A 15,535-nucleotide genomic window follows, 5' to 3' on the forward strand; every position below is an offset into this window, starting at 1 on the left:
CGTGGCTTACCGTCCTTGGGAATCACAACTATGGTCGCCAGACGCTGGTCGTCGGGAAGGGAACCCCGCTCGAGCGACTCCAGAAACATACGACGGAGGAAGGGCGCGATTTTATCCGGGCGTAGTTTATACAGTTCAATCGGCAGTCCGTTGGGGCCCATAGCCTTGCCCGAGCGAAGGGAACGAATCGCGGTAGCAATCTCATCGACAGACAGGGAGGCCTCCATCTGCTCACGGTCCTCGACAGATAAGCCGGGCAAGGCAATATCCCGCAGCAAGAGACGAGAGTCATCCTCATCTCTATCAGACACCGGGGAGTACACCGCCCGGAGGTGGTCCGCAAAACACTCCACAATCTCACCAGGGTCAGTCACACACACTCCATCCGAAACCCGAAGCTCCGGGACCACACGATTCACTCTCTCCTTCTTATCCAACCAAGCAATCAGTTTACCCGCCTTGTCCCCGGCATCATACAACCTACCCTGCTGCTCCCTATACATGGTCTTGGCAGCGTCAGTGACAAGAGACTTATATTCAAACTGCTTCAGGCTGAGGGCGTGAAGCCCATCCTGAGTGACACCCGTCTCCAGAGCTGCCTCCAGCCCCGATATGTCAGTCTCCAGCTTCACCACTGCCTCATTCTTAACCCTCTTAGCCTCCACTATCTGGGATAGGGCGTGCCCTCGGAGCACTGCTTTGAAGGCTTCCCACAGGGACACTGAGGACAGCACCGACCCTCATTCTCGAGAAAATACTGATCAATCGACTTAACAAGGCTATCACGAATCTTGGGGTCACGCAAGTACCAAGGGTTAATAGGGGCGATCCGCCCAGCGGACCGCGTCCCGGTGTCAAAAAGCAACCACAGTGGGGAATGATCAGAGATACCCCGGGCCAGGTGCTTAACCTCTCGAATCCGGGCAGTCTGGGCCGCGGGCATAAGAAAATAATCCAATCTGGAGAGACTCCCATGGGCCCCAGAGAGAAATGTGTACTGACACTGTGTCGGATGCATTAACCTCCAACAATCCACCAGACCGAGGGTATCCAAGAGCCCGCCGAGCCACGCCTGGGCAGCAGGGAGGGCCCTGGGCGGGTGGCAATCCAGATCTCCCGAAACAACCTAATTAAAATCCCCACCCATAAGCAAAAGACTGTCAGGAAGCTCAAGCAGCATACGACCCAAGTCTGAGAAAGTGGAGTTCTGGAGGCCCGGGGGAACATAAACCGAAACCAAGGAAAGGGACTGTCCCTCCCACCTCCCAGTCAGGGCCGCATAGCGCCCTCTATCGTCTAGGACAACCCTGGTGATCTCTAGTGGAAGTGAAGATCGTAGGAGAATGCCCACCCCTCTAGAGCCGGTGGTGAAACCGGAATGGGCCACGAGTCGGTAGCCCCCCCTGTTCATGGCATGACAAACATTACCAACCAAATGCGTCTCCTGTAAGAATACCACATCAGGAGTCAAACGACGCAAATATTGCAGCACAACACCCCGTTTGATACGATCCCCCAATCCATTGACGTTCCAAGACATCAATCTCAACCCGTCCCCCCCCCATCCCCTCCAGTAGATCAAGGGTCCCCCAACAAATAGCGCGACACCTGAAACTGAAACAGAGCCAATACCTCGCCTTGAAAACAAAAAACACAAATCCAAACAACCCCTACCACCCACCCCCCCCCCGAATTCAACTCCCCCCACCCTGCACCCCTGCGGTCCAAAAAAACACCCCAACTTGCAGTGTGCCTGTCGCCCTAGAAACCCCATTCTACGAAAAGACCCCGGAGGAGGAAAGGGACCCGTCCCTGCCCGCCCCCAACACAGATCATAATTAGACAAAATGTACAAAAGAAGTAGAACCCAGCCGAACAAAACAAAATGTCAAAGTCAAGGCCCGCCACCCTCGGCATCACCAGAAGGCCCAGGCCGGTCACCCCGGTCCGGCAGAGAATCCAGCCAGTCACTCACAGTCGCAGGACAGTCAAAAAAGGTAGTCCGGTCTTCGTATTCCACTCGGAGCCTAGCAGGAAAAAGCATAGAGTACTTAAGACCCAGGTCCCGGAGACGACGCTTCACCCCCTGGAAGCCCATCCGCTGCTTCTGGACAAGTTGGGTGAAGTCCGGGAAAAAGTTAACGGATGAGTTCTCATATCGGACCGGGCCATGTACTCGTGAGGCCTGCAGAATCGCATCTCGGTCTCTGTAGTGAAAAAGTTTTGCAACAATAGGCCTCGGGGGAGCCCCTGGTCGCGGCCGACCGCCTGGTACTCGATGGGCCCGCTCCACGGCAAAGAACTTACTCAGGCCAGTGGGGGCAAGCTGGTTGAGGATGAGATCCTCAACCATAAGATCAACCGGGCGATTGTCGGAGGTCTCTGGAACTTCTATGACGCGGATGTTATTGCGTCGAGCCCGTCCCTCGAAGTCCTCCAGCCGCCGGGCCATCAGGTCGTTGGCCGACTTGAGGTCGCCAAGAGCAGTCTGCAGGTCCGACACATCCGTACCAAGGGTGGACGTCCGCAAATCCAGCGATTGAACCCTCTCATTGGTCTTAGAGAGATCCGCCCGAATTAGCGTAACATCAATGGCCACCGTGTCGATTTTACGGGCCAAGGCCTCGTACTGCTTAGCGATGGTCTCCTTGATGCCATTAATGGCGCCCATGATGTCCTGCAATGACAAATCCGGAGGGACGGACGGAACACCACCAGCGTCATCCGGGAGAACACTGGCCGCCCCAGGGGACCCTCTACCTTGGGTGTAGCGGTCCATGTTGTTAGTCTGGACCGGTCCCCCACGTAGGGATGTCTTGGTCTTACGCCTCTCGGGATCCCCCCTGCCACCCATGTTGAACCACACTCGCCGAAGGGGACCACCGAGCAAGCGGCGAAGGGGCACAGGCGAAGCAGACACGAGCCGTACCAGAGACCGCAATGTGGCGGTGCGAGAGGATCAAAGTCAATGGGCACACTGGTATCAGGCGGAGGCAAAGGCACCAAGCGAAGGCCGAGTGAAAACCCAGCCGCACAAAGCAACTCCACTGTCCAGCCACTCGGAGATCCAAAAGTGAAACCGAAAGTGAGGGGACGGCCGCTGGCACAGCCCCGATGCCGTTGTTGTTCAACTATGCCCCGGCTCCACAGTTCACCTTCGCACCGGCACAGCCATCAGTTGGGCCTCAAAAGTTCAAACCACCATAGATCAGGTCTCCCAGGTCCGATTTGGTTTCTGAAAAGAGTTTAGGGTTCAGCCAACGTTCATCTTCCAGAATCCGTCAACCAAGTCAGGATAAAGTCAGGATAAGTTCCGAGGAGCAGCGAGGGTCCGGGGAGCCCTGTGCTCACGCGACCATCTTGGATGCGTGCTAGGCTCCTCCTCACTTTTGCTCTTCTTGTTATGTTCTTGCATAGGAATAATAACTCCTCATCACTGTAAATGTTCAATCCTTCTGTGCTCACATTACCAGCTATCATTTCTTCCAAGTCTACTTTCAATCTGCTGATATCTAGAATTTTTGATTGTGAGTTTCGTGTTTCCATTCCCTGTGCCCATCTCTCTAAATCTTCGGGAGTAACCGTTGTTGAACCCCCTGTTCCTTTAGGGACCATAGACCCTTTTTCTTTCAACTTTTCGGGTGAAACTCTCTTTGGAGTTTCTTCTAAAGGTTCCATTATTGGGAGATCCATTAATGAAATGAGTGAATCACTCTCACTAGCCTGATCATCAGACATCACTACTTCTTTTCTAGGATTATTCATAGGAGTTGTCACAACTTGTGTTTTCGGGCAAACCTTTTTATCTCCATATCATGGAATAACAGGACCAATAGTCACTGGTACTGTCAAGGCCTCTGCATTTACATTCAATTGGCTTATTTTCTGAACTAATTCTTCCTTAGTTTTATTTAAGGCTTCTCTTTAATTATCTTGCAACACTCTATTAACTGACTCATCATGTAAAATTTGTGGGGTTAAAGGCGTTCCTAACATTGGTGCACTTGGGTTGACCCGGCTAGGTTCTTCTTGGTACGGTGGAGGGTTTTTGATTTAAATATCCTCCAATAGTTTATCATCCGATTCACCATATTCTGTCGTATTTATATGTTTCGTTTTTTCTTTACACTTGCCTCCTGACTGCTCTTCAGCCATTAATACTAGATATAAACCCTCTGTCATTACAGCTCTTCTCCAACGCTTCATTTGATCTCCACTCTACTCATACGGATATCTAGGCAAAAATCCTCTAAATCTCCGACTACTTCTGAATTTTTCATGATCAAATGCCTCAATCTCCCATTCTTCCAAAGCTTCATACTGTGTCATTCTAGGACTTGGTTCTAACATATTCATTCTATCTCTCAAATTCTGTAGTATCTTTAAGTTAAAAGTACCATGATCTGGAAAAGCCAAAACACCATCACCCCTTGTATACTCCACCCAATTCTCAAACCATACACACGTGTGATATCCCTTCTCCATCATCATAAATTAAGCAGGTGTCTTAGGTTGCGGAATAGGAATTGCCTCTCTAGTCATTACATGTTTGTCTTTCTTAAAGAAATGTTTAATTTTCTTCATTAAAGTCATTTTCTTTCGTCCTCCAAACATTTCAGACGGATCATATAGGAAAGAGTCTTCCGTATACCTTCGAACTCTATTACCTACATCCCGTCCTATGTCAGCAGGGCTCACACCCGCAGTCAAATCAGGACTCATCATACAATTCTTTTCCCACCAAACCTAGCGTGGCTTCTATCTATCAACCAATCAGACTCGCGCTTGTGGTCTGACCAATGCCAGCGCGGTCTTTTGTGACATCAGTATTGCTCCTCACTACTGACCCTCCCTTTACAATCGGCTTCTCTCTCACGCCTGTTGTTCCAACCAATGTGACGTCAGTTCAACTCCTGGAACTGACCCTCCCTTTACAAGGTAATATGTTAACTTATTTCTTTAACTTTTCTCAAAATAAAACTTTGTTTGTAACAACATAAAACATTTGCTACTCTGTCTGTTCCACTAAACCAGGATAGATTTCAATTTATTCCAGAATTCTTTTACTTCGAGTAGAACCCCTGTTTACCCTTCATTCAAGCTCAGAAGAACCTGTTACTTCTTCAGTGTCACCCGTATTGGGAAATGGCATTGGGAAATGAGTCCAAAGTTTCACCAGCGAACCCCTTCATTCGCAGTTTACTTTTACACAATATAATCCCTACTACAACCCTGCCAGCCCTCCGTAGCTTCTCAGTGTTATGACAACAGACGAATAACCTCTTGCAGTATGGCTTCTATCACCACCCGCTATTCCATTCCTGGGATGCCCAGGCAACCTCTGTACCTGTGCTTCTAGACAACATAAAACAAGACACTAACTCTTTTGTTAAACATAATCAATAATCAATAACAATATTTATCACCAAACTAGTCAACAATAACCATAACTCTGCTATCAGAAAACTGATCCAGTGGTTCACCAACAACAGATACTCCACTACCATATACTCACCTGGGCCCATAAACTCACAAGTGGTAAAAACTGCTGGTCGGTTAAGGGGGTTTCCGTTTAATTTTCACAAACTGTTTAGGATTAGTTTATTCAATACTCTCATTCATCACTTAACTAACCCGTCACAGATCAACAAGTTCTTTCCTCTGGTTGATTGACCATTAGTTGAACTAGTTGATGGTGATAATTAACATAATCTTAACTTTATTTAAAAGTAAATAACCGTAGACTCAGGAAGTTTTAAAATCTTTATCTAAAATAAATGTATGTGAACCATTCCAAAATACAGTGCAGTCACCGACATTCATAGGCAAGAAAATTCTGTTCATAACCACCATGCATATACTTCGGACTCGTACAATAATCAATGCTCAGAAAGGGAGAGGACAGAGAGAAAAGAACATCAACAAATAACAAGAAATGATATTTACCAAGGATGGTGTGAAAGACCAACCCCCTGTCCAAAGGGATGGTAAGGGTCCCCCCGATAGGTCAGGGGACTAAGACTCCAGGACAGGATTCGGGACAGGAAATTTAACCTCTCTAGAATACCGACGATTGCGCCGCACCCCTCTCTGACACTCTCTTCCTCCTCGAGATTCTTTCGCGATCTTCTGATCTAACCCAATTAAATTAGGATAGAAGGTTCTGCTTCAGGTTTTGCATTCGGCTCTTCATCAGCAACTCAGCATCTCACAGCATCTCTCTAGCACTGCACTCAGCATCTCCCCCAGCAATTCTCCACCCAGCATAGCAATCTCTCCTAACTAACTAAAGCTATCTCAATTATACCTTTCGTTTCTTCATGTTCCACCCACTAAAGTTTCAATATCGTAAAAATACGAAATATCATTGGTCAGGCAAGTGGGGAAGCTCCATCACACCATGCTTACATGTCACAGAAATTAGTTCAACTATTGTTCGCAAACCCATCCCCTTAATTTTTATTCATAAATTGGATTCCCATATGCTTTCTTAGTTCACTTTGAAACAATTTAATAACATTCTGAATACGAGTCTTCATTGTTGAACTCTGCACCATCCATTCTCATGCTGTAACACTTGTCCTTTGGATCGCATTCAATCTCTCAGTCATCGTTCCGGGCTCCCTTTCAGTGGACATGCGCAGACTTCAAGCTATTCAGCTTAATCCAGTTATACGAGAGAGGCCCAAATACGCACTAGTGATAAAGTCAGAAGGACAAATATTAATTTCACAAATAAAGGGGTCGCACTGTATACCACCCACCTCTACTCTGTTCCCCTTTATTCATTAATACTTTTCCCGCATTAGCAAAATAGCTTGTTTTCATTTCAAGTAAGCAGATGCCATGCACACGAGTCTTCAAGACTCCATTTTAGTGTCTTCTGCTCATGCTCCAGAATTTCCCTCCAAGCATTAACTCGTCATACTATGTAGATGCAGTTGACGCATGCATACAACAGTTCCCCGTTTAAAGCAGTATTAGTCGGTCTTCATTGTTATCCACATTATTACACACATACGCAAGCTTCACAAGCTTCACTAACCCGCGTGTTTATGTGGTGCGTATTAGTTATTCACGACACTTTGTTAATAACTTCGTTAGTAAGTTAAATGAGTGGATTGCATCCGAGCAAGTCTCTTTTCCATGAAACCTTGCTCCATCACTAGACTCCAATAAGCAATGACATTATTCATTTACAGTGTATCTCTGATATTACCATACCTATTCTCTACCTCATACATGTACCCCTCCAATGGACATCAATACAGTACCCATATCATTTCCCCAAGCTTCCCAGATCTTTTGGTGCTTTTGAGGCTCTATGTACAGGTAGTTTATTTGTCTTATAGTGGTACAGTCCATGATGAGTCCATACCTCCAGGTCATGTTGTGAACTCGCATTTTGCCATTCATTTGCAATGTCTCTTTTGGCGACTGTCATACTAATCTGTATGAGAGCCTCTTTGTGTCTGTTTGCATTATGTCGAGTAGGACATTGAGAGGGCCATCTTTTGTGTAAATTCCGTGGGTTTCTCAAGTGCCAGTGACAACCCGCAAGCAAGTCCGCACCATAAGGTCTGTATCACTGGGCGCCACTAGGTAGTGTGCACAAAGTAACTTTCTGAGACCTTAATTCTTAAGCATTTTGGGGAAGAATCACTCCTAGAGCTTCCGAATCTTTTACGTGTCAGATAAGTGTAGCGGAGGCATGTGAATTGAATCAGTGTGAGTTGTGGCTTTCGTTAGGGCCATTGGGGCATCACACCATTCCTCCTCCATGAGTGGGCCGATGTCTGACTTTCATGCTTCACGCAGTACATGTCAGTGCCTGGCGTGTTAATAACGAGTGAGCGGTATAGTCACGATATGTTGTGTCTTACAGATCTCTCCCATCAGCAGCTTTGCTTCCAGTAGATTAAATTCAGGCCCAGCACAACTTTAAATATGCGGGAAGGGCATGATGGAGCTCTAGACGCAGGGAGAAGTGTTGCCTATGTAGATCAAGCTGGGTTTGGAAGTCTACAAACTAGCGGGCGGTGTTTTGGGTCACTGCATCTCCTAGTGTGGTGACGCCAATAGCATCACACCGTTTGAAGCCCCACAGAGAGTGTACTTAGCTCAGCAGTGATCCATCCTTAGCGGGGCCTAACCTGCAAGGTGTCTGTAGCAGCCGATAGCCCTCAGGGCGCCCATCCACATCTTGACTGCAGTAGATCATGGAACTGGTGAGAGATCAAGGACCTCTCCTTCATGTAAGAGGTGTGGTGGATGCAGAGCCACCGCTGCATTGCATCGGTAGGGTCTGATTCAAAGCAACACACCATCGATGACTCTCAATTGCAGGCACAGTAATAGGACAGCGTGTTGGCCATACCTAAACCACCATGAAATGGGGATTTGGTGCATTTTTTCATTGCCACTGGGGGCACGTCCGTCCCAAATGAAATTTCTCAGCATCGCACAGAGAGGATATGATTAAGGCTACCAGATGCATCCACGTCATCAGTGCTTCTCATTAAACAACCTCAAGCATCCTTTGAGTTGTAGTCGTGGTGCACTTCAGTTGATCCAGTTGAACAAACACAATAGGGAACAATGATTTGTGAAAGAACTATCCACGGCTGGAGTGTTGCATTCTTGATGTCGTGTAGTGATCCCATAACCTTGGGTGTGATACATGCTCGGAGGGGATTCCTCTGTAGAGGCACATGGGTGAGGGAGGCTGGTTGGACGACACCTCCTTTGTTGGTTCACATTGGCCTGTGGATTGGAATACGCTAGTAGTGGGAAGGGTTGGCCATGCTGATAGGATTATTAATGGTTGTGGTGCATCTGCACAGCTTTGAATGGGTATTTTTGAGTTCTCAATGTCTGTAATATGTTTCTGATTTGTTAATATTTTTCTTTCAAGGGAGGAAAAGGCAGTGCAGGCAGCAGAGGCAGTAAAGGAGGCAATGGATTCCGTGGACGTGACGTAAGTTTGGAATAAGCTCATCTTTGACTGCGGCCATTTCACTCAAACACTGACTTACAGACAGCCATTTCTATAGACATACTTACAGATGCGCACCAACAGACAGATATACACTAAGTAACAGACGCACACACTAACATATGCAAATGCACATTAAACAACAAACCCAGGCACACACCCACCTTCACACTTCAATTCTAATAGCACACACCTTGAAGTACTTTAAAGTGTTCAAGCCCTACATGACCGGTCCTCATTTTGCTCTGTTCCTCGCACAGATAGGGCCCGTTGTACAAATAAATTTGAAGTCTCATACTTTTACAACTACACGTGTGAGCTGATTTTCGAATTTCTGAAACTCTCAACAGTTCCCAGTAGGTCACCCGAGGAGGGCTGTGACCGTTGCAGGTTCCATAGAGCACTCTTGGAAAACTTCTGCCCACTTAACACAGTTTCAACAGGCGAAACCTGCTGAACAGAGGGCAACTGAGCGCATGGCATCTAGAAAGGTGGTTTCTTCTGTATGTGACTGTCGGCCGTTGTGCAGTTTGTTTCTCACCGAAGACCTGCTAGAGAGAACAAACTCTGCTGGATATCAGTTGTCTTTGTTTTAGTAATCAATGTGATAGCTGGCATTGAGTTACGGACCTTCTGTGGAAGGCAGTGGTATTAACATACACATAGGTTCCTGCTATTCTTTACGCTTAGCTTGGCCATTTTGTTTCAAAAAGGCATTTTCTATTTTTTTTTATATTTAGCTATATAGATTAGATTTACATGGAATACTTACATTTATTGAACACAATGCACTAAATTAGACCATTAAATAATTAAACAGAAATCAATGCCCTTTCGTGGTAAAAGTGAGAGATAGGACCATACGCATCCAAGTGCAGTAGTCCAGGAAGTGGAATCAGATCATGTAGATTCGAATTCTGCCACCCCCACTTGCCAAATTGTGTGAGCCTAGGCACAACACTTTAGTTTTGCCGTGTCTCATTTTCTCTGTCAGATCTGAGAGTACCTTGAATGAATTTAGCATAGGATGTGCACAAAATAAAACTTTACTTGTATATGGTTTAGTAGCCCATAATGTTGCTCCATGATTAGCAACAACATTGACCACATATAAGTGCCCTTCCCTGAAGGTGGACAAGCCAAGCAAAACTCGAGCCTGTCGTGAATCTAATGATTGGCTCTGGCGTGGCCCTTCTCTCCTGGGACAGGCAGGCTAAACTGGAGCTGAGCTGGCATCGTAAACATATTGCTTTTCCAACTCTAATGCAGTCTTAAGAATCAAAACAAGCATTTGCAATGCAAACGGTCTCACCTTTGGGACCTTATATGTATTTAGCTAGTCAGCACATTAGCCTGGGTGCTGAAACATCTACTGTTCTTTAACATAGAGGGAAAGTAAACACCAAACTGCGTGACACACCAGGTATGGGAACACATGGAGAAAAATATTGCCTTTTAGCAAGAAATGGTATAGTCCAAAGCTCTGTTTTTAATATAAAATCAGGGCCTTCGGTGGTCATATCACTGAAAATACAAGATTTGAAAAGAATATTATTGTCTACGGGTGCTCGTGGAAGACAATTTCTATGGACTGGAATCTAGAGAATGCTAAAGTGATTATGGTACTTAACTGACCTCTGCTGGTCGTTTTCTATCAAGAAAGTTAAATAGAGGCAGTTGCCAGAAAAATAAAAATAAAAGAAAGCCCCTCAGCAATTCTGGTATTTTACTGACCTCTGCTGGTCATTTTCTATCAAGATAGTTAAATAGAGGCAGTTGAACAGAAAAAAAATCCCTAAGCGGAAGCAGACAAGTCCTAGGGCTGATCTCCAGAGCCCACAAAGTACATACACATATAAGTAAATACTAAAGTATATAAGTATATAATAAAGTATATACAAGAGGTCTCGAATGCTCGACCTAGAAACTATTAAACGCTAGGCAGCTGGGTACATAAAAGAGGTGTTTTTCTGCCGTTACCAAGAAAAACTGCTGTATGTCAGAGTTCTCTTCTTTTTGATAACTGATTAAATTATCGTCATCAAAGGGGCTGTCCTCCTTTATAAATTGTGGGCAAGTCTATGATATTAACATAGAAATAGTCCTCCGCTCTCCCTTAGGCTTAACTTCGTACTTTTTTCAAAAAAGACATTTTGACATTTTATACACAAAGTGTCACATAGAACAAATGAACATGAGGTAGTTGTATTTATTGAACACAGTGTACTAATATAGGTCATAAACTGATTAAATACTACCTTTGTGAAATGGTGACAAAAAGGAGAGAGATTGAGCTATTCACTCGGTGACTGAATTGCTAAATGTGGAGCCAGGAAACCTAGGTTCAAATCCTTTTCCACTTGAACAAACTGTATGAGCTTAGGGAAACCACTTAACTTCACTGTGTCTCATTTTGCGGGAGTCTCCAATCTGGGAGCACCTTGAAGACATTCTTTTCAGGATGTGTGCTATATGCAGAGCTCTCCCTATTAGTTTTCTGGCTGTCCATGTCTAACACACAAAGACAAATACCCACCCTCTCACATATACATACATGGACATACCTGTTCTCAAATTTCTGATAGAGACTACCAATCGCAGATTCCTCCCCTTAGAATATTTCCCAGGCGTCAGACTGGATGCAGAAAATCTTCAGCAGTACCTCTGTGTGCCGGTAGGTGGTGTCAAATGGCTCCGCATCAGAGTCATCTGGGTTGGACGTGATGTCGTGGTGCTAATATAAGCTGACATCAGTTCCTTTCTTTCTATGCCAACAGCTCAGATTAGTAGACTAAGGTAGTCCATTTTTGAACAACTTTTTGTTAACTCTTTTTTGAGCAGTTGATCCCAGGTTGCTAGGAAAAAATCCCCTATTTAGCCTATTGGGTCTTAGCCTTGTGGTGAAAGTCAGACATCTCTTGGTGTCTGATCCCCACCTGGTCTGCCTTTGGTGGCTGGGGTCGAGTCATGACTCCAAGGCCTGCGCCGAGTTCAAGTCAATGCACGCCAGGGCAATGAAGCTCCTGGCGGAACGGCAGAAGAAGGCTCCTCACTGTTCTCGGTCCTATTCTTGCAGCCACTCCCGGGGCCGTTCTTGTTGACGGTCATATTCACACCCAAAGACCTCTTCCTTTAAGTCAGGTAAGTCAAAGAAGTACAGGAAAGAGAAGTTGAAGCACTTGTTTACTTCTCCCTCTATGCTTCTTGGCACCACTCTCACACTCCGCCTGTGCAGCCAACGTCAGGGCCCGCACTGCACTACCCATAGTTCCACAGAGCCGGAGTGACCCCACCCAACTAAAATAATTTTACAAAGCCATGCACGCCATCATTGGGTCACTGACTCATTCTGGTGTGTATTAGGGTCTCACAAAGTTGCGAGGTGCCCCGACTGGGTTACTGATAACATGGGTGTCATCTTCCACTCCTGCTCCCTCCATCCCAATGTAGGGGGTGATTAGGATGGCGTAACAATCGCCGACCGTCATGCCATCGTAACCTGATTTACCCACCGCCAGATTACAATGACGGTGGGTAAAGCGGTGGTCGGAAAGTCTGTCCGCTGGTTTTACGCCGATCGACAATCATTACGATTGCTGGCCGGGTGGAGCTGGGGCACATATATTGTGGTGGTGCCTAGCAGGCACCGCCATCCATATTATGATGTGTAGTGTTCCAGGTCTTTCCATGGCAGCGATGCTGCCATGGAAAGGCTGGTGGGGATTTGCTTTGGGGGCCAGTTGCAGGCCCCTTGAGGGGTTGAGGTGATGGGGGCTGCACTTGGGGGGTACCTATGGTACCCCCTTACATTGCCATGCACAAGGTGGCAGGCACTGCATGGTGCCTGCCAAATTGTGCATGGTAATGCACAACATGGCATTTTACCATTGCGGCAGCACCCGCCGCCATGTTAAAATGTCTGATGCGTTGGCCGCAGTGGCGGTCGCATCATAATTGGGGTGGCGGGACCGGCGCATGGCAGGTGGGCGGTCCCGTTACCGCTAGGGTGGCGGGCGGACTAAAGTCCGCCTGCCATCCTAATCACCCCCTTAGTCTCTGCCAACGCTGCTCAATGATGCAAGCCCATCCTTATTCCCAACTCTAAACCAGTGCTGCCCCGACATAGCTCGATGTCGTTGCCGACATCGTCCTTCCTGCAGGGGGGAGATGGAGAAAAGCAGTTTGGTCCTGTGGAGGAGGACCATGATCCATCTAAACACCGCTACAAGAATTTGGGTGACAATGGTAGGCTGGACACTTCCCCAGTCTCGGGCATGATTTCCTCTCTGGCGCTGGTTTCAGAGGAAGGCGCGTCCTTCACCACTGTTGTGCACAGAGCAGCATAGTTCTTTGACCTGCAGCTGCTGGCAGTCAAAGTCAAGACCAACGTCTTAACCGAGGTGCTTCATTCAGGAGTTGGCTCTGCGGAGCACTGGCTTCCTTTTAATGAAGCACTCAAAAACATTCTCCTGAGGGCCTGGCCAAACCTTATAGACGGGCTTCTGGGCACTGCATGATTGCCCGACATCATCGCCCTGCTCCAGAGGACCCAGCTTTCCTCTCCTTGCACTCCTCCCATGAGAAATTGGTGGTGCAGGCCTCAACCTCTAAGTTCAACCCAAATGCTTTCCTGTCCACACCACCGGACAGGGAACCCAAGATGCTGGAACCCTTATGGAAATGCATCTTTTCTTCCACCAGCCTCGATTTGTGGTCAGTGAATACTGCATGCCTCTTGGGCCGTTACTCGCATGCTTTGTGGGACTCTGTTGTACAGATGCTTCCCAAGAAGGTCAGCACCATCCTTAACCAAGCTCTTGTGAATGGTTGGAGTGCAGCAAATTTCGGCATTAGGTGCGGGCTGGTCACACTAGACCCCCTAGTCAGATCTGTTCCAACCTCAGTGGTGCTGAGCCGTCATGCCTGGTTGCAGTCCACAGGGTTTTTGGGGGATATCCTGGCTTCTCCGATCGTCATTCCCTTTAACTGTCCCTGCCTATTTGGTGATAAGGCTGACAAGGCACTCAAGTGCTTTCAAGGGGGCAGGGTCACCGCCAGATCTTTGAGACTTGCTTTATTTGTTTGGTCTCAGCGGCAGTCCTTTTGGCCCTACCATGGCAGTAGTCAGAACAACTATTAGCATCCACTACGCCAGTCGTACCCGCCGGCACTGCAACCTGACCAGGTCTTTTGTGAAGAGGGCCTCAGATCTTATAAAGGAGGCAGGAGCCAGGCCCATTAAGCTGTTCAGTCCCCCTCCTCTCTGGCAGCTGCAGCCTTAAAACCACTTTAATACACCCTCCGTCACACACAGCCATCCCGTTGGTGGAAGGATCATGCACCACCTGCGCCAATTGCCTGGTGTCACTATTGACAAGGGAGTGCTTCAAATTGCACGGAAGGGGTACACCCTCCCATTCCTGGAAACCCCTCTGGTCTTTGCCAACATCTCAAGAACTGCAGACTGAGTATCACCTCTCATTCGTCCATCAGAAGGTGCAGGCTCTTTTGGCCTTCAAGAGGTGCTTTGTACCAGAAGTAGGTTGTGGTTGCTACTCCTACTACTTTATAGTGCCAAAAAAGGTTGGAGGACTTCATCCTATCCCAGATCTGCACCCTCTTCCTATTTCCTATTTCTAGAGAAATTCAAGATGCTGACTTTGGCTCAGGTTCTGTCTGCGCTGGATTGTGGAGACTGGATGGTCGTGCTGGACCTGCAGGATGCGTATTTCCACATTCCCGTCCTGCCTGCCCACAGGCGTTAACTCTGGTTCATGTGGGTCTCAAGCATTTCCAGTTCTCTGTGCTCCCTTTCAGCCTTACCAGTGCCCATCAGGTATTCATGAAAGTGATAGTGTTGGTTGCAGCTCATCTGCAGAGGTCAGGGCTCCCAGTCTTTCCCTATCTTGACGACTGGCTTCTGAAGCCGGGCTCGCCCCAGGTAGTCATCGCGGGGGGGTTCATTATCAACATGCCGAAGTCACACCTGACTCCTCAGACACTCTGCTTCATTGGAGCCATTCTGTATACAATGTAGTTCCATGCCAATTCTCCGGAAAGGAGAGTCCAGGATATTCGGGCTATAATATCGATGTTTTAGCCTCAGTCCTGGATTTCGGTGAGACTGGCTGTGAGGTTGCAGGGCGTGATGGCCTCCTGCATCCTGCTGGTGAAACACGCCAGATGGAATATGTGGGCTCTGCAGTGGGATCTGAAGTCCCAGTGGGTGCAGCACTAGGGAAACCTCACAGACCTGTTCCAGATTTTGAAGGAGACTGCAAAAGACCTGTAGTGGTGGCTGACAAATTGCGATTTGCCCTGTGGCAGATCCCTCTCTGTTCTCCACCCAGAGCACATCTTAGTGACTGATGCATCACTTCTGGTTTGGGGCAGCAATCTGGGAGAGGTAGAGCTAAGAGGACTCTAGTCTCCGACGGAATTGCAGCTTTATAGCAATCTTTTGGAGCTGGGAGCTATCTGCTTGGCGCTGAAAGCCTTCCTTCCAGACAACACCACCATCATATGGTATTGCAACAAACA

At 47.4% G+C, this 15,535-nt stretch overlaps 1 protein-coding gene across 2 annotated transcripts in view; it reads left to right on the forward strand.

The window, feature by feature from the left end:
• Positions 1-15,535, forward strand: part of LOC146785119 (uncharacterized) — a 578,200-nt gene that overhangs the window by 297,236 nt on the left and 265,429 nt on the right. For both annotated transcript variants that reach the window (XM_085633808.1, XM_085633809.1), the window contains exon 22: positions 8,915-8,977. In XM_085633808.1, the coding sequence (XP_085489934.1) occupies positions 8,915-8,977 (63 nt within the window). The remainder of the gene's footprint in view (positions 1-8,914; positions 8,978-15,535) is intronic.

Source organism: Triturus cristatus, chromosome 11, assembly GCF_964204655.1.
Source record: "Triturus cristatus chromosome 11, aTriCri1.1, whole genome shotgun sequence".
NCBI classification, from domain to species: Eukaryota; Metazoa; Chordata; class Amphibia; order Caudata; family Salamandridae; genus Triturus; species Triturus cristatus.